The 18,129-nt window shown below is 39.2% G+C and overlaps 1 protein-coding gene across 2 annotated transcripts in view; it reads left to right on the top strand.

Moving 5' to 3' along the window:
- MEP1B (meprin A subunit beta) overlaps positions 1–14,757 on the top strand; it is a 28,965-nt gene extending 14,208 nt beyond the window's left edge. For both annotated transcript variants that reach the window (XM_037806371.1, XM_037806372.1), the window contains 8 exons: positions 1,440–1,658; positions 2,266–2,418; positions 4,141–4,356; positions 6,290–6,733; positions 7,984–8,163; positions 9,381–9,507; positions 11,688–11,892; positions 14,105–14,757. In XM_037806371.1, coding sequence (XP_037662299.1) covers positions 1,440–1,658; positions 2,266–2,418; positions 4,141–4,356; positions 6,290–6,733; positions 7,984–8,163; positions 9,381–9,507; positions 11,688–11,892; positions 14,105–14,119 — 1,559 coding nt within the window. In that variant the 3' untranslated portion in view covers positions 14,120–14,757. The remainder of the gene's footprint in view (positions 1–1,439; positions 1,659–2,265; positions 2,419–4,140; positions 4,357–6,289; positions 6,734–7,983; positions 8,164–9,380; positions 9,508–11,687; positions 11,893–14,104) is intronic.
- Positions 14,758–18,129: the final 3,372 nt, after the last annotated feature.

Here is an 18,129-nt window from a genome sequence, read left to right as displayed (position 1 = left end):
ACTCTGATGTTTCGATGTCTTACTTCTTTTAGCTCTAATCCACCATGAGCTGAAGTGCTTTAAAGCTTTTGGGACACTAGTATTCCAGAACCTTAGTACTCGTGAGTTGGATATGATCTTTAGAAACTCCTTGATTGTTACTGAAAGCATGTTCTACTGAGTCCCGTACCACAGTATGTTCAGGTATCGTGTAGAAATAGATCTGTGGTCAAATTAGTTTGGAAAATCCTTGGTTAAAAGAAATTAAGCTTGTATTTATTTATACTGCTGTACTATGTTGGGCTAACGTGAATCATAAATTTCTAAGAAGAGGAGCATTTCCCAAAGTGATCTGACCATCGTCCCTCTACCCCCATTTTTTTTAGTATCTTGTGTGTCTATTTTTCAATGGAACCCATATAGGGAAATACTGCAGTAGCTGAACAGCCTGAACTTTGTGATTTTATATTCAGTCCTAATGGTCTTAAGGGACTTGCATGGCTAGAGCTCATGTTTTCCATAGTTTTCCCACAGGGACACTTAGCTTCCCCATCTGTCCTGCATGGGTTGGGCATAGCAGAGGGAATGGTGTTGCTATGAAGTGTCAGGCACTGTGATGACTTCCTGTGCTGACGATGTCCCCTGACTTCACAATCTTGAAATCACAGCTCTTGCTCCTTACCTTCTCAGTCCCTGGGGATTTCAACTGGGATAAGGCATGGCGGCAAACTAAAACATTTCTAGAGCAAGAGAAGTGTTTAGCTTCAATCCATGGCCTCCCACTCCTTAGAATTCCCAAAGTCTTATTTTTAGTAGACATTTCTACCTACATTTGATAGAGCATTTTTATGCTTTGGAGATCATCTTCCCTTTTTATGTTCACATCTGATTTCAAGTTGTGATCAGTTGCCCACTAGTATGATGCCAGGCCACCTGAAATTTTCTTGAAGTGCATTTTATTTTAAACACGTCCTCACGTGTTCTAGTAACCATGAAATCCCTGACCGTGTCAATCCTTTCTGTTGCTTCCTGTCCACATCACTATTCCCAGCTCCCATCCCACCCCACCTCCCAAAGCCCTCTTACTTTCATCTCTGCCTGCTGTGGATGCTCCATCCTTCCATCATCACCTACCAATAAGCCTCACTATTTCAACTCCACCATTTAGAACTCTCTTTTCCAATAGTAGTTCTTAGAACCTTAGGCCCAATGCTAATGCCCCAACTTTGGGCTACAAAGAAATTTTAGACATGTTCAGCCTGACAGCTAATATCAAAATTCTGAACCTGAATATTATATTCTAAAATAGGAATAAAACGCTCTTGAAATACAGTAGGTTAGTGGTAGCAGATGTTTTTCTGTTTATTACAGTCACCATTTCTGAGTTAGCAATATTTGGGGTAAGATAAACTGAATTTTGTGAACATCAGGTAATTAAAGATTTTTCACTTGTCTTTTAGGCAGAGAAAACAATTTTAACACCTATAACGACCAAGTCTCAGACTCCCTGAATGTCCCCTATGATTACACTTCAGTAATGCACTACAGCAAAACTGCATTCCAAAATGGAACAGAGCCAACGATCGTGACAAGAATCCCAGACTTCATGGATGTGATCGGCCAACGGATGGATTTCAGTGACTATGATCTCTTGAAGTTGAATCGACTGTATAACTGTTGTATGTGACAGGTTCTTGGAAACGGTTTCTATTTTCCTCGGTTATGTAGGAAAAACAATTATGCTCTATGCCATTTTTGCTGAGCATTTCTGGGTTTTCTGAAATTATAGAAGTTTGATATTCTGAGAAAAAAACAGAGTATCTAGCTCCCGATTTACAACTTGGAAGCAACAGTGCTCTGGTCTTCAGATCTAAAAGCAAATTGTCTCCTGTAGGAATATTCCCCAGGCAGGTTTTGGAAGCTGTTACTAACTTAAATGTGGATCAACTTCATACCCAAAATTCTTTTCAGCCAAAATGAGGTGTAGCATTGTACTATAAATAATCTGGGTTATGGTTTAAAAATCTGAATAACTAGGGTTTCCACCAAATAGATAACTAAAATAAAGGACTTGGGCAGGCAGCTTATTCGGATCGATGGAGTTAATCAATCTCTTAGCAGGGGTTCTGTAGGTAATGGGAAATTGCTAGATGTAGGTAATGGCAAACTGCTAAATAGCCAGAGTGCCATTCTGGCTTTCCTGGTACTTGTGTGACAAGCTCAGTTTTTATTACTTAGATTATCAGGTTCTCTGAGTATCCATAGGTTTTTTTTTTGCTTTTACAGCCTCTTCCTTGAGCTTTATGGACTCGTGCAATTTTGAGCTGGAGAACGTGTGTGGCATGATCCAAGGTTCAGGCGGTCAAGCTGACTGGCGGCGGGTTTCGCAGGTTCCCTGGGGGCCCGAGAATGATCACTCCAACATGGGCCAGTGCACAGGTAACGGGCCCGACTCCAGCCTCTTCCTTCGCCATGAGAGACTGGGATTTTAATCTCTCATTTCTCTCAGAATTATTATTATCGATATGAAGGCATGGGTTCTGTGCCGTATAAGAACATGGTTGGTTTCTTTGTTTTTACTCTCTGAGTTGGTTTTCCTTTCTGGGCTGTCTGCTGCCCCTACCAGTACATGCCCATAGCAGAAGCGCCTTCTGGAAGACTCTTCACCCAGGTGTGGTGGGGTTGTTTTCTAGCAGCTTGCAGAATACTAGCAACCTTTTCCAATGAACAGCACTGGGCTATGAATTATTCAACCTCAGAAGTTCAGCTGATTGTGATTACTTTCCCCTGTTACAAAAATACTTAAAATAAGGTAGAAAATACAGTTAATTTAATTTTATTCAGGTGAGTGTCCTTTTCCATTGTAATTTTGTTTTGAATTAAATAGGCATTTATTTGGCTAAAAATACCAAATTTTTATGTATTTGGTCATTTCTGGCAGCAAATATGTAAAACTAGGTTTCAGAGCTTAGGGTCATTGCCTGATAGCTCAGAAGAACTACCTAAGGGTGGATGTCTCTAATAGCGAAGAGGTATTTTTCCTTTTATTTGTATATGGAAATCTAGACAGTGGCCCTGCATAGGCAAGAGAGAGAGAGAGAGAGATACAAACGGACCAGATCAGGTACTGCACTTTTCCCTGTTTTTGAGAGTGAATTGAATTGTCTGTAGTAAGAGAAAGGTTGACTAATATCCCCTTCACAAACTGCCTGTTCCTAGAACCATACTTAAATGCCAAATACAATAGCCTGCTCTGCATATAATGGGAACTAAGCAAATATATGAAATAAGAGAAAGGAAATGAGTATACACACAAACCAGAATTACTAGCTGTGTGCCGTTAGAGATGATTTAGAAGGTTGAGTATTGCAAATAATTGAAGCAAAGAACTGAAATTATGTAGTCCAGTTATTCCCAACCTTTCCATTTGAATAGCCCATTTTAAACATTAAAATGTGGACCCCCACCTCATGGCTGCTGTGGCCAGTCAAAATCAAAGAATTTAGGAAGTACCAAAAAATGGTCAGGAAGCAAAGGCCCTGGTTTCCCAGGCAGGGCTCTTTCTCCTGCCCTCGCTACAGAATTCATTTACTCCCCTGGATCACTTAAGAAATTCACCTTGAAATAGTGTTGGGAGTCCCTGATGCTAGAACTTTCTGCCTACCTTTTTTCCTTTTCACGCTCTCAGAAGGGGGACAATGTGCTGTGACATCTTACCAAGGCTAACTACTCCCACCTGGAGATGGACCAGGGTTGGGGAGACTTGAAAGGTGTTCTTGGTAGAATTTGCCTTTTGGTCCTGCTGTTTAGGCATTGCCCGAAGTCTATTATCTGTGACACACTGGGTGTTTTTTTGTTGTTATCATTTGATACTTAAACTTTATAGCTCATAGGAAATGAAAGTAAGCAAAGATCAATGCCCACCTGAAAAACTCCTACTCTTGTATGTTAAGCGTTTTATAAATAAAAGAGGGTTGAGTTTTATTCTCTTGATCTGCTAGCTTTTCTAAGTGCCAGATATGTAGCTTATATTCCTGAAATTTCCATTTTATGTACTGAAGCTAGCTAGGCCACATGGAGGAATGTCTCACCACTGGTAGCACACACATTCCTTTACCTGGTATGTATGTTTTCTCAATTCTGTTTTTGTCCTTTTAACAGGTTCTGGTTTCTTCATGCATTTTGACAGTAGCTCTGTAAATGTGGGGGCCACAGCAATGCTGGAAAGTAGAATACTGTATCCTAAAAGAGGATTTCAGTGCTTGCAATTTTATTTATATAACAGTGGAAGTGAAAATGACCAACTGAACATCTACATCAGGGAGTACTCTGCAGGCGCGGTGAACGGTACTTTAACCCTTGTGGAAGAAATAAAAGGTACGATATCAACATTCTTATTAGTGGCTTAGGTTCAGAGTGAGGCAATCTTAATGCTTTTCTTTACTAAAGGGAACAACTGACAACAGGGTAAGGGCTATTAACTTATTACTTTTCAATCCCGAGCTCGTTTTAGGCCACGGTAGGGAAGCTAAAACGAGGATGCTTTCTGTGCTATATTGTGTGATAGTCACTTAAGAAATTGTAGATCTGCCTCTGGCACTGTGGAGATCAATTCTTGGCAAGTAATAAAAATACACTGTGAACTGGTTTAGGCAAAATAGGCAAAGTTACTGGCTCAGGGAAACTCAATTGCAGATCAGACACGGGAGGCCCAGGCCTTAGGGAGGGCTGGGGCTGCCCCTGAGCTTTTTCCGAGACCTCCTGATCTCAGAATGGCTTTGTCCACAAGACTGGTGCTTTGGCTTTTTCACTTCCCGGTTTCAATCTTGTTGGATCTGCCACCAGAGTAGAACAGCTAAAAAAATAAGTTCCAGGAAAGGACTCTGATTGCCACGGCTTGGGTTAAATGCCAACTTCTGCAGGAATTCCTGAATGGGGAGAGGGAAGCACTATGACTGGGAATTCAGTCTTCACACCCACCATGTGTCAGAGACAGGGGTCGTGTTGACCCCCTTTTAAAGCAGATGCTTAGAGGAAGGGAGGAGCTGTGGGCTGCAAATATACTACTGTCCGTTCCACACATTGACCTCTTAGTTTGAATGAATAGAGTAAAATCTATTATAAAATGAATCCATGTTTTGCTATGTGTCATGCCACTTCCCCCGTTTAACAGTGAGAAACAATCTTAAATATAAGTGATATTTTTCTTCATGAAGATTTATGTATAGTGAAGTTCTTAATCTCTCCTGTGTACATTTGTGTGTGTGTATCACTGTTCAGGTTTGGAAGGAAGGTCCTTTCCATTAGCAAATTGTGGGTGTTAAAATTGATAGACAACAACACAAAAGGGCCTTAAGAAACTTCTGTAGGAGTCCAGAATTTAAGCTGATAGTACTAATAATAATGAACTGGAAGCTCTCATGGAAGGTCTTTGTTAATCTAGAGTCCATCTATAGAAAATGGCATTTTCTATAATTTAGATATTTCTTACTTATCGTCAAGCAATTGCCTTTCTCATATGTTTCTATGTATTTAGGTTGTAAGTCACTCTGTTAACTACTAGTTTGACATGAATTCCTCAGCTGTTGTCTTCCTTGGGGATTCTGAATCTCTTGCTCTTCTCTCTCTTTTTTTTTCATGTACCACTTCTCCTTTGGGTATCTGATAGAAGTAAAGAGATGAAATGGTTTACTCTGCACTGTTAGCTAGCAGTAGTGGATGACAGTTGAGGGGGTTTTCCAGGTTGGGGAGAAAGGTGGTGGTACGGAATATCAAATAAACATGATGTTGAGTCACTGGGAAGTGATTTTAAAGAGTTAATTGTAGGAGGTGGGCTTTCTAGGGTTTGGTGGTTTCCTGTGTAATATTGCCAAAACGTTGACTGACATATTTGCATGTGAAGGAATTTATTCTGAACAAACTATAAATATTTTAAAGAGGACTTTGGCTTAGTGTCACAGGAATCATGGGTGCAAGTGTTAGAATACTGGGTTTGCCTAAAGCAGGTCACTCCTAAGCAGGACATGGAGTACTCACAAGTTAGATGCTGCTGCTTGCTCCCCCACCTCTGGGAAAGGGCGACCCATCTGAGAAACAACTAGATATGCATCCCAATACTCCAGAGAGCAGTCTCATCCCACAGAAATGCCTTGAAGTAAATGGCCCTGGGTTAAAGGAGAAAACCACAACTCAAACCTGAGTCAGTAGCTCTTGGATGTTCATTTGTCCATGAAGGTGAGAATGCTAATGTTGATTTGCATATGGTTCATAGTCCTTTGTCTGGTTTCAAATAATGATGACTCTTTTGCAGAAATACCCACTGGGAGCTGGCAACTTTACCATGTAACATTGAAAGTGACCAATAAATTTAGAGTGGTGTTTGGAGGAATCAGAGGCTCTGGTGCATCATTGGGTGGTCTGTCCATTGATGACATCAATCTTTCAGAAACACAGTGCCCTCATCATACCTGGAATGTAAGGAATGTCACACAGTTCACTGGCAGCCCAAATGGAACTCTATTTAGTCCTCCATTTTATTCGTCTAAAGGGTATGCCTTTCAGATTCAGTTGACTCTAAACCAATTGGATAATGTAGGGATATATTTCCATTTGCTCTCTGGAGCCAATGATGACCAATTACAGTGGCCATGTCCTTGGCAACAAGCCACGATGACACTCTTGGATCAAAATCCTGACATTCGACAGCGTATGTCCAACCAGCGGAGTATAACTACAGACCCATTTATGACCACCGGTTCGTGACTCATTTTCTTTATTGTTGGTACATGCTTATTGTTCTGGGAGGGGCAGATGATGTGGGGATGGGAGACTGCTCAGTCAGGTGCCTAGGGGACTCTGTACTTAATATGAACTCAAAATCTTAGGAACAGAAGACACTTAGGGCGAGGGCTTTAGCAGTTGTAGACAGAGACTCCCAGGCAGGAGAGTGTCAGGAATGTTATCAAAGTCTCGAAGAAGGGATTGACTGTGTTTCTGGGAATTGAGGACTACAACTGAATTCCTAATGTTGTGTGAGGAGTACTAGCTTTGGAGTCTGATGGACATGGGTTCAAAATCCAGGTTTGTGCCTTACTAGTTACGTGACCTTGAGCAAATACTCAGAGCCCCAGTGTTCTCAGCTGTAAAACTGAGGCAGTAATAATATCCTCACAGATGTGTTGTGAGAGTTAGTACAGATCAAGTACAGAGGCATGTAGAAGGGCTTGGTAAGCAGAGGCCCTCGGATTTCTCTCAACTGGTGCTGCCTGGTCATACCACTGGGATTGTCTGAAACGGTTCAGCTCTTGGAACAGGGCATTGCCTTTTGCTGAGAAGGAAGATTTTGGACAAGTGCACTGGAGCATTGGGAAGAGTGTGGGAATGGATTATAACCTCATATATAAAAGCGCTCTGGAGGACTTGCCAGTGATGACATCATTCCCATTCTTCCCATACTCAAAAAAGGAGCAGTGCCCAGAAAGTAATCATGACACTTCTAATTTTAATAATCCTTTGTCCTCTGGGAACCTAATAAAGAAAAAAAAATGGAAAGATGGCAAATTGAAAATTATTGCCAAATCTGAAACCTATATTTGTAAAGAGTGGACCCAAGTGACAGAGGGGAAAACAAACTTAATCTGATGGAAAAAAAATAATATTCACAAAGGGAACTCCAGGGACTTCACATTCAGAGTTTCTTCACTTTTTCCAAAACATTTCACTCTGAATGACACTGAGAATGCGTTGGGATTGGGTGGGCCACGGACTTTTTTCCAGAATCAGTGCTTCTTGTTATCTGCTACTCTGGAGACACTTTGCTTAGATAGGTTAATAATGCAGTAATGAACAAGCCCCAGTGATTTGATAGGGAATACATCCCAGGTGAATAGTATCATTTAATTATTTGAGCTCCACCTTAATTGTGTTTCACATTGCCGGCCCTTTCCTAGCACCAAAAGCTATGATGATGCTAAACACAATTATTACTATAAATTGCTTTTTTAGATAATGGAACCTATTTTTGGGACAAGCCTTCCAAAGTGGGAAACGTGGCTTTTTTCCCTAATGGAACTCAGTTTAGAAGAGGTACGGGCTATGGAACCAGTGCCTTTATAACCCTTGAGAGGCTGAAAAGCAGAGATTTTATAAAAGGAAATGATGCTTATATCCTATTGACAGTGGAAGGTATGTCAACAAAAATAGTTTTATATATGCTGTTTTTTTTTGTGGCCACTGACTACTTATTGTGTTCTTCTGGTTTTATTTTTAGGTATATTAGATAGAGATGTGGGAGGAAGTGGGCATGAGTGGGATATTTTTTGGGCTTGAATCATTAACCATATGAAAATAATTTAAATTGAAACAATGAGGATTCCAGGAAAAGAATTTAATTATCACCATATGGGGCAACAGATAAAAACCTTTAGGCTGGAAACTTGAGAGAAAAGTTAAAATATAGCTAATATAGTCTAGGATTATGTTCTAGGAGTTTAGAAATGAAACTATGACACAAGTACATTAAATTAAGCTGGAAATGGACTAATTTTATGGTCTATTAAAAATACATAATAGATGTAATATATATATAAGTTATATAATAATGTGTATTATATGTATTACATATATTGGCAGTAATTACATTCTGATCAATTTTCTTTTAAAATTACATACCCATGGAAGCCGATAAACACATTTTTCAGCAATACTGGTGGCTTCCTTGTTATGTGGTAGGATTTAAGTAGGTTACTATTAAGGATCCACCTACAACTCAATAAATCAGTCTTATCTGTGATGGCAGTTGGCACAATGAAGTTGCATGAAATTTTGACCTTTGAGGTCAATTACAGTAAATCTAGAGCATACCTCTTGGAACAAATTATTCAGGAATAACTTTTGTGAATGGAGAAAACATTTTTTTTATAGCAGAGAAAAAGCCACAGGTTCATCAGTTCTCTTTGGTCCTATTTTGACTAGAAGCAACACAGAACACTAGAACACAGAACATCAGACTGGCTGTCAGGGGATCTGGTGTCTTGCTCCAAATCTCCACCAACTTGCTTCCCCAAGAAAGAGTCCTGTGACCTGGGGCAAACCCCTCAACTGCTTTGGTTTCCTTACCACCTTAAGGGTTGGTCTGAAGCGCTTGGACCCCTTTGAGCTCCAACCACCCAGCCAAGCCTGTGGTTAAGCTGTAGCCTGGCAGCCTGGCCCCACTTTCCTTTGCATCTAAGTGTCGACCATTCTGTTATGTCACTGCCTATAAATGCTGCTGGATTATGCTTCAAGATTACCTGAATTTCTCACAAACGTGAAAACTGAACATTTTTCTATTTTGAAACTTAAAGATCAAATGATTGTTGAAGCAGAAGCTGACTTCCATCTCTGCTCCCCCTGTCCCCTAGACATATCCCACCTTAATTCTACACAAACTCCGCCAAATCCCACTTCTGGCACTGATGACCACTGCAGAAATGTCATATGTGAGAATGATGGCGTCTGCACTGTCCAGAATGGCAAAGCTGAGTGCAGGTAAGGGGTCACTCGAAGGAGCTCTCCCCATTCTTTTGTTAGAAATTTTTTCACTCACACAATGTAGGAATGAAATCAGTTGACTCTCATTTCCAAACCACTCATAGAATATATATTTAATTTTGCTCTCCATTTGGAACTTTGGATGGCCGCAAGAAAATGAAATTATTTATGAAAAATTACTCATTACCTTCTAACTGCCTGGAAAAAAAAAAAGCCTCACGTGGTACATATCTTATTAAATCCTCACAACAGTCTGTTGTGGTAAGTGTAGGTGTCCCCATTTTCTAGATGAAGATACAGAAGGTCTGAAAAAGGCTTGGCCCAGGACTGTCACTAGGAGGTCGAGGGGCTGAGAGGCTGCCTTGGCTTCCTGGGGCTGTTGTAACAAATACCACAAACTGGGTAGCTTAAAGCAGCAGAGGTTTTCTGTTTCATGGTTCTGGAGGCTGGAAATCTGAAATCAAAGTGTCAGCAGGGCCATGATTCCTTGGAAACTTATAGGGGAGAATCCTTCCTTGCCTGTCCCACCTGTGGTGTTTGCCAGCCATCCTTGGTATTGCTTGGATGGTAGATACATCACTCCAATCCCTGCCTCTGTCTTCACAAGGCCTGCTTCTCCCTGTGCCTCCTCCCCTCTTCCTATACAGACATCAGTCATCCTGGTTCAGGGCCCTCCTTAATGCAGTATGAGCTCATCTTAACTTGCACCCATCTATATTGACCCTATTCCCAAATATTCACATTCACAGGTAGTGGGGCTTAGGACTTCCACATATGGGACCACAATTCAACCCATAACAGCTGCTGAGAACTAAGCTTTCTCTCTTGCCTACACTACCTCCCCCTTCCTCCCTAGGGGCTGCTTTTTTTTTTTTTTTTCTTTTTTTTGGAGAAAGGTCTTTAGGTGACTTATGGGCATGTGTTTATAAATGATTTTTAGATCATATTTTTTTCCTATCTGCTTTTGTAACTCTACCTTCTTTTAGTTCTCCTCCTACCATTTCCCTCCATCTTTACTTTTTATCATTAAAAAAACTTAGAAAATATAAAAAAGTTAAAAGAATATAAGAACACTAATATACCTACCACCTATATTCAAAAATTAACATTATGCCATATTTGCTTTATTGCTGTCTATATGTATATGTATGCATATATACATATTTATTAATATATACTTCTATTGAGATTATTCACATACCATACAACTATCCAAAGATCCAAAGTGTACAATCAATTGCCCATGGTACCATCATACAGCTGTGCATCCATCACCACAATTAATTTTTTTTTCAATTTTTAGAACATTTTCATTACACTAGAAAAGAAACAAAGACAAAAAAAGGAAACTCAAATCCTCCCATACACCTAACCCTCCCACTCCCCTTTCATTATTGATTCATGGTTTTGGTATAGTACATTTGCTACTGTTGATGAAAGAATGTTAAAATACTACTAACTGTAGTATATAGTTTGCAATAGGTATATATTTTTTTCCTATATGCCTCTCTATAATTAACTTCTAGTTATAGCATCATACATTTGTTCTAGTTCGTGAGAGAGATTTCTAATATTTGTATAGTTAATCATGGACACTGTCCACCACAAGATTCAATGGTTTATACATTCCCATCTTTTAACCTCCAACTTTCCTTCTGGTGACATGCGTGACTCTGAGCTTACCCTTCCCACCACCTTCCCTCACCTTTCAGCACTGTTAGTTATTCTCACAACATGCTACCATCACCCCTATCCATTTCCAAACGTTTACGTTCACCCTAGTTGAACATTCTGCTCATAATAAGCAACCTTTCCCCGTTCTTTAGCCTCATTCTATATCCTGGTAACTTATATTTCATGTCTGTGAGTTCACATATAATTAGTTCATACAGTGAGACCCTGAAATATATGCCTTTATGTGTCTGTCTTATCTCACTCAATATAGTGCTAGGGGCTGCTTTTTTAAGCACCAGATTAGGAGCACTTCCATCTTTCCTCTCCATTGCCACTGGTCCTGCCTGGCCTTCCAGGGCTCAGCTATCAGTCTCCTTCAAGTACAGAGGGGGTAAAATAGTTCTATAGGTCAATGACCTGCATGTCTACCAACACCTTTAATGGTAAAGACCTCCAGATTCAAATTTCACCTCCTAACTCTGAGTCATGCTTTTAACGCATAGATGCGTATCCGGGACAGACTGGTGGTACATAGGAGAAAGGTGCGAAAAGAAAGGCTCCACTAGAGACACCATCATCATTGCCACCTCTTCCACTGTCGCGGTGTTTGCCGTGATGCTCATAGTCACCCTCGTCAGTGTCTATTGTACCAAGAGGAGATATCGTAAAAGGACAGGTTCAAATACAGCAAATGTGGTCACGGAGAATGTAAGTTGAGCTTGATATTTGATTATTCAAAACCCATTGATGAAATCTTATGGAGATTAAGGAGGACATTTTTGCTACACATTTTTTTTTTAACCTTTTCTTCATTGCTTCTGTTGGGGACAACTGATTTGAGACTGAGTTCCTGCTACCTTCATTATAAATCAATGGTTCTTAAATTGGGATCCATGGAGGCTTCTTGTGGGAGTTGCTTATCCTCTTACAATTGCATCAAAAATGGTGTTTGGGTGTACTGTTTTTTTATGGGAATGAGGGTCTGTGATTCTCCTGAAAGGCACAACTGATTTTGCCTGCAGTTTCCAACCTCCCTGGTAAAGAGGAGAGGTGACCTGTAAGTGTTTTTGTTCAAAAGGTGTCTTAATGGTGGCTGACTTTAAGCTTGTGGAAAGAGTATGGAGGCTTTTCCATTAAAGAAGGCTCCAACTAATTCAGACTTCATGTGGAGTAACTAACTCTGAGGCAAGATATTAAGTATAGGACTTAAAGATTTGCCTCAGAAAATCTCTAAAATGGGAATAGACTGAAGTGATCCTGTCCCAGGTCAGGTTCTCCTTGGAAGCAGACTTAGAGATGGATGATTGCATGCAGAAGGTTTATTGGGGAGTGCTCTTGGGAACAACATTAGTAATGGAGTTTGAGAAGCTGGACTGGGCAGGGGGAGAGGTCGAATGTGAGGCCAGGGCAGCAGAGGTCTCAGGCCATCCTAAAGGGACTTCAAGCTCTGGTGGCCCTTCAGATGTGTCTGGAGAGGTGAGGTCAGGCCTTTGTATTCTCCTACTTCAACAGCCATTGGACGGGGCTGTCCTCAAGGAAGGGGTGGAAAATTGGGCAGGGCAGTATCCTTGGGGAGAAGGTATTCCTGCATGAGAGTGCACAGCAAAATCCCCTACAAACCCCAACAGTAGAGAGCAGAGTTCCAGATACAGGTTCATATTCTCACACACAAAAGAGCGCAAAGAAAATGGCATAAGATCTAATGCTCCTTAAGAGTGAAGTTTTAAATTTTTTCCAATTTTATTTCATCCAAAATAGTCTCTGCAAATTTTAGTGAAACTAAAGAAAAAGATAACCATTTAGAAGATCTCTGAAAATAAAAATGCTACAATTAGCTAAAGAGAGGGATTGTTTTTAAGAAAAAATATTATTCAAAACATATTGTATTTTAAGATTATGATATTTAAAATGGACAACCTGGCACTGAGATATTAAATTGTTTGAAAAGTCATTCAAAAGGTGGACAATGATATTGAACAAAAAAGCAGATAGTTTTATCCTCAGACATTTCTGTTGTATTTACTCAACATCAGGGAGAACTTTTAAGCTAATCATGAGAAAATAGGTCAAATACTTCACATACTTATTAGAAAAGTACTTCAAATGTAAGCAGGCTGGTTTGTTATTTTAAAACAGCTATTTCCAGCTTATTTTATGACTCAAAATAAAAGGGACAGATCAGCTGATGGTGGACCCGTAGGCCAGCCTGGTAGAAGCTGTGCCTGCCGGCATGGTCCCTGAGCCAGGGAAGCAGGAAGGGGCTGGGGCAGGAAAGGTGGGCGTGGTCAGGGGGGAGAGGACCTACTAGTTGGACTGATGGGACTTGGCAGGATAGTCCCCGGGAAACTGGAAAATGTAAGAGATTATGACTTAGCAAGTAAAAACTGGAAGAAAATGAAGAAAATGGTAAAACAGACAGAAAGGAGAAAGAAGGAAGCTCAGTTAATAAAGGGAGGGAAATGTCAAGCACATGGTAGGGGTAGTAAGTACGCACACGTGCACACACATATGCAACCATCATAATACTACAACAACACTGTTTTGCCTGATGAGACCTCTGGGTTATTGAAACACATTCCCAAGGGGGGAAGGAATCAACTTATCATTTTCCTTGGTCTAGGTATTTCTGCAGTTAATTCACAGACAATAGATTCACCAGAATCTAGTTTAGATCTTTAATCAGAATGGCCTCCTTTTGGAGACTGAAGCGTGTGCTCATTCTAAAGTTTCAGCCTCTGAACAACGTGAGCCAGACAGCCCAGTGTCTGCCTGCAGGAGGGGCTGCCCGCCAGCTGGGAGGGCCGCCAGGAGCCCGCTGATGGGGACTCCATTAAAAAATTAGACCATTTCATTGTGATTCATTTAAACGGCAGCGTTTAAATTTGGAAATTAAGTCATCAATTGTTCTTTCCCCTTTTAGCAACATGCTTTTTGAAGATTAACTCAACAATACGGCCCGCAAATGAAATGAGAAAGGACTCTGTCATGGATTTCACCTAAAATATATTACAACCAAGAGAAACGCAGTTTTAAATATTTGCCATTGCCTCATTCTTCTAAAAATAGATCTTCCCTGTGAATAACTGGATTTACTATAAATCATTATTTTGGTAAAAGTTAAATTGGTGAAATGTTGATTTTTTTCTTTCTTTTTTGTTTTTTAACGAGGGGAAAGTATTCAGGTTCCTCCTGAGTTAAGTGTTGTTTATAAAAGGGAGAGCAGCAATTAGAGAGGGCTTTCCAGATTATTGGACCTTTCCCTGTTTGGGGGCCAGGTGTAGTGGCTTCACAAGTGACGCCCAGAAGCCATGGGGACCCCAGTGGGAAACACGCTCAGCGGGAAGGCTGTGTGTGCTGGTCCTGTCTCGGGGCAGTGAGGGGCCACGGGACAGCTCCCTTCTCCTCGGTGCACACACGCACCTTTCTCTAAAATAGGCTACGTCCCGTTGTCTTACATAATTCCTTTGGTACATAAGTTGATTTAGAATGTGTTTGAGCATACAGCTACAATCAACAAGAACATTTTGAACTCCTCAAGCAGCGATTCTCAAAGTTATTTCTCAAAGAAATGTAAAAGAGCATTCTTTTCACCAAATTTTCTACTGTTTTGGAAAATGTTATTTTTCATTAAATTATTCTTTATATTAACATGTAACAGGCTTATTACTTTTAATGAATCAATAATACTTTATCCAAGATTACAAATAACATTAGTTAATGTCACCACTGATCTCGTCAAAAAGTCTTTAAGTCTTGGGAAGTTGTAACACTCCCGGCGGCAGAGACAAATTTTACAGAACTTGAATTTTTGCTTGAAAGCTTAAATTTTGTCATTGGCAATGAATGCTGTTCTCCTTATAGTGACAGGCTCACTTCATTCAATTCTTTTTAATTCAACATTTTATATAGAGATCATTGTAGAGTCACATGAAGTTATAAGAAATAATACAGAGAGAGCCCATTTACCCTTCACCCAGTTTCCCCCAATAGAAACATCTTGTAAACCTACAGTACAATGTTACATCCAGAATATGACAAGACACAGAACATTTCCATCACAAGAATCCTTCAGGTTGCCTTTTACAGCCACATCCACTTCCCTCTTGTTCCTACCCCCTTCTTAACCCCTCACAGCCACTAATCTGTTCTCTATTTCTGTAATTTTGTTATTTAAAAAGTTATATAAATGTTACATAAACTATACCATATGAAACCTCCTGGAATTGGCTTTTTTTTCCATTCAGAATAATCCTCTGGAGATTCATCCAGGTTGTTGCATGCATCAATACTTCATTCCTTTTTATTGGTGAGTAGTACTCCATGGTATAGATGTACCACAGTTTATTTAACCATTTACCTGTTGAATGACCTTTAGGTTGTTACCTATTTGGGCAATTAGGAATAAAGGAGCTACAAACATTACTGTACAGGTTTGATATGAACTTAAGTCTTCACTTCTCTGGGATACATGACCAGGTGTGCAATTGCTAGTTCTAATAGTAGTTGCGTGTTTAGTTTTTTAAGAAACTGCCAAAGTGTTTTCCAGTGTGGCCAAACCATTTTACATTCCCACCAGGTATGTATGAGGGACCCAGTTTCTCTGCATTTTCACCAGCTTTTGGTGTTATCAGTATTTTTAATTTTAGCCATTCTGATAGGTGTGTAGTGGTATCTTGTGAGGCTTTACTTTGAAGTTCCCTAACGGCTAAAGATGTTGAACATCTTTTCATGTGTTTATTTGCCATCTGTCTTCTTTGGTGAATGTCTCTTCAAGTCTTTTGCCCATGTACTAGTTGGACTGTTTGCTCTGTGACTACTGAGTTTTGAGAGAGTTCTTCCCATATTCTAGATACCATCCCTCTTCAGAAATGTGGTTTGCAAATATATTTTCCCACTCTGTAGCCTGTCTTTTCATCCCCTTAACAGAGTCTTTTGCAGAGTAATGGTTTTTAATTTTGAGGAAATCCAGTTCATCAATTTTTCTTTTATGGATCATGCTTTTGGTATTAAGTCTAAAAACTATTCACATAGCCCTAGATCCTGAAGATTTCTATTTTTTCCTAAACTATTTAATAATTTTATGTTTTACATTTAATTTATGATCACTTTTCAGTTAATTTTTGCATGTGGTGTGAAGCTCATTCTTTCCTCACCCCCATAGATGCCCAATTGCCCCAGCACCATTTACTGAAAAGGCTCTCTTTCCACTTTTGCACTCTTGTCAAAAATCAGCAGAACGTTTTTGTGTGAGTCTATTTCTATATTTTTTTCCATTGATCTATGCATCTATCCTTCTATCTATACCACACAGTCTTTATTACTGTAGCTATATAGTAAGTCTTGAAATTGGGTAGACTTGTTCCTCTCATGTTACTTTAGTTATACTAGTTCCTTTGCCTTTCCATATACATTTTAGAATAATCTCATCTGTATTTACAAACAATCTTGCTGGAATTTTGATAAGAACTACATTAAACCTGTATATCTGTGGGATTACTGACATCTTTATTATATTGAGTCTTCCAACGCATTGACGTGGTGTGTCTCTCCATTTACTAGGATCTTCTTTGATTAATTTCATCAGCATTATGCAGTTTTTGGCATACAAATCTTGTTTTGTTAGATTTACAGCTAAGTTCTTCATTTGGGGGGGACCTTCTTTATATGGTATTTTTAATTTTGGTGTCCATGTGTTTATTGCTAGCATAAAGAAATACAACTGATGTTTCTATGTTGATCTTGTGTCTTGCAACCTTGCAGAACTCACTTATTAGTTCTAGGAGTTTTTGTTGTTCTTTTCTTTTGTAGATTCCTTGGGATTTTCTACTTAGGCAATCATGTCATCTGCAAATAAGAAAAGTTTCATTTCTTCTTTTTTGATCTGTAATGTCTTCTTTTCTTGCCTTAGTGGAATGACTAGAATTTCCAGTTCTATGTTTAATAGAGTGGTGAGAGTGGACTTCCTTGACTAGTTCCTGAACTTAGGTAGAAAGCATTCAGTCTTTCACCATGAGTATAATGTTAGATGTAGTTTTTTATAGATTCTCTGTATCAATTTGAGGAAGTTCCACTTTATTACCATTTTTTTTCCTGAGAGATTTTTTTTTTTATCATGAATGGATGTTGAATTTTGTCAAAAGCTTTTTTCTGCATTGATATATATGATCATACAATTTTTCTTTTTTAGCCAGTTAAAATGGCATATTACACTGATTTAATTTGGAATATTTAATCAGCCTTGCATCCCTGGAATAAACTCCACTTTGTTATGGTCTATGATTCTTTTGATATATTGCTGAGTTTTATTTGCTAATATTTTGTTAGGGAATTTCGTATTTATATTCAAGAGGGATACTGGTCTTTAGTTCTTGTTTTGGTACTGAGTTTGTCTAGTTTTGGTATCTGGGCAAATAGTAGCTTCATAAAATGAATTGGGAAGTGTTCCATCCTCTTCTATTTTCTTGAAGAGATTATGTAGAATTTGTGTTAATTCTTTAAATGTTCAATAAGATTCTCCAGCATAACCATCTGGACATGGAGATTTCTTTTGTGGGGAGTTTTAAAATTATGAATTCAGTTTTCTTAATAGTTACAGGACTAGTCAAATTCTCTATTTCCTATTGGATGCTTTGTGGTAGTTTGTATTTTTTGAGGAATTGGTCAATTTTGTCTAAGTTGTCAAATTTATATGTGTAGGGTTGTTCATAGTATTTCCTTGTTATCCTTTGATGTCTGTAGGGACTCTAGTGATACCTGCTGTTTCATTCTCATTACTTATCAGTCTTGCTAGAGGTATTCCAATTTTATTGATCTTTGCAAGGACCATTTCTTTGTTTCATTGATTTTTTCTGTTGTTTTTCTGTCTTTTGTTTCATTGATTTCTGCTCATATCTTTATTATATTTTTCCTTCTACTTGCTTTGGGTTTAGTTTGCTCTCCTTTTGC

This window comes from Choloepus didactylus, chromosome 16 (assembly GCF_015220235.1).
Source record: "Choloepus didactylus isolate mChoDid1 chromosome 16, mChoDid1.pri, whole genome shotgun sequence".
Lineage (NCBI taxonomy): Eukaryota > Metazoa > Chordata > Mammalia > Pilosa > Megalonychidae > Choloepus > Choloepus didactylus.
This window is presented reverse-complemented; position numbering and strand designations above follow the sequence as displayed.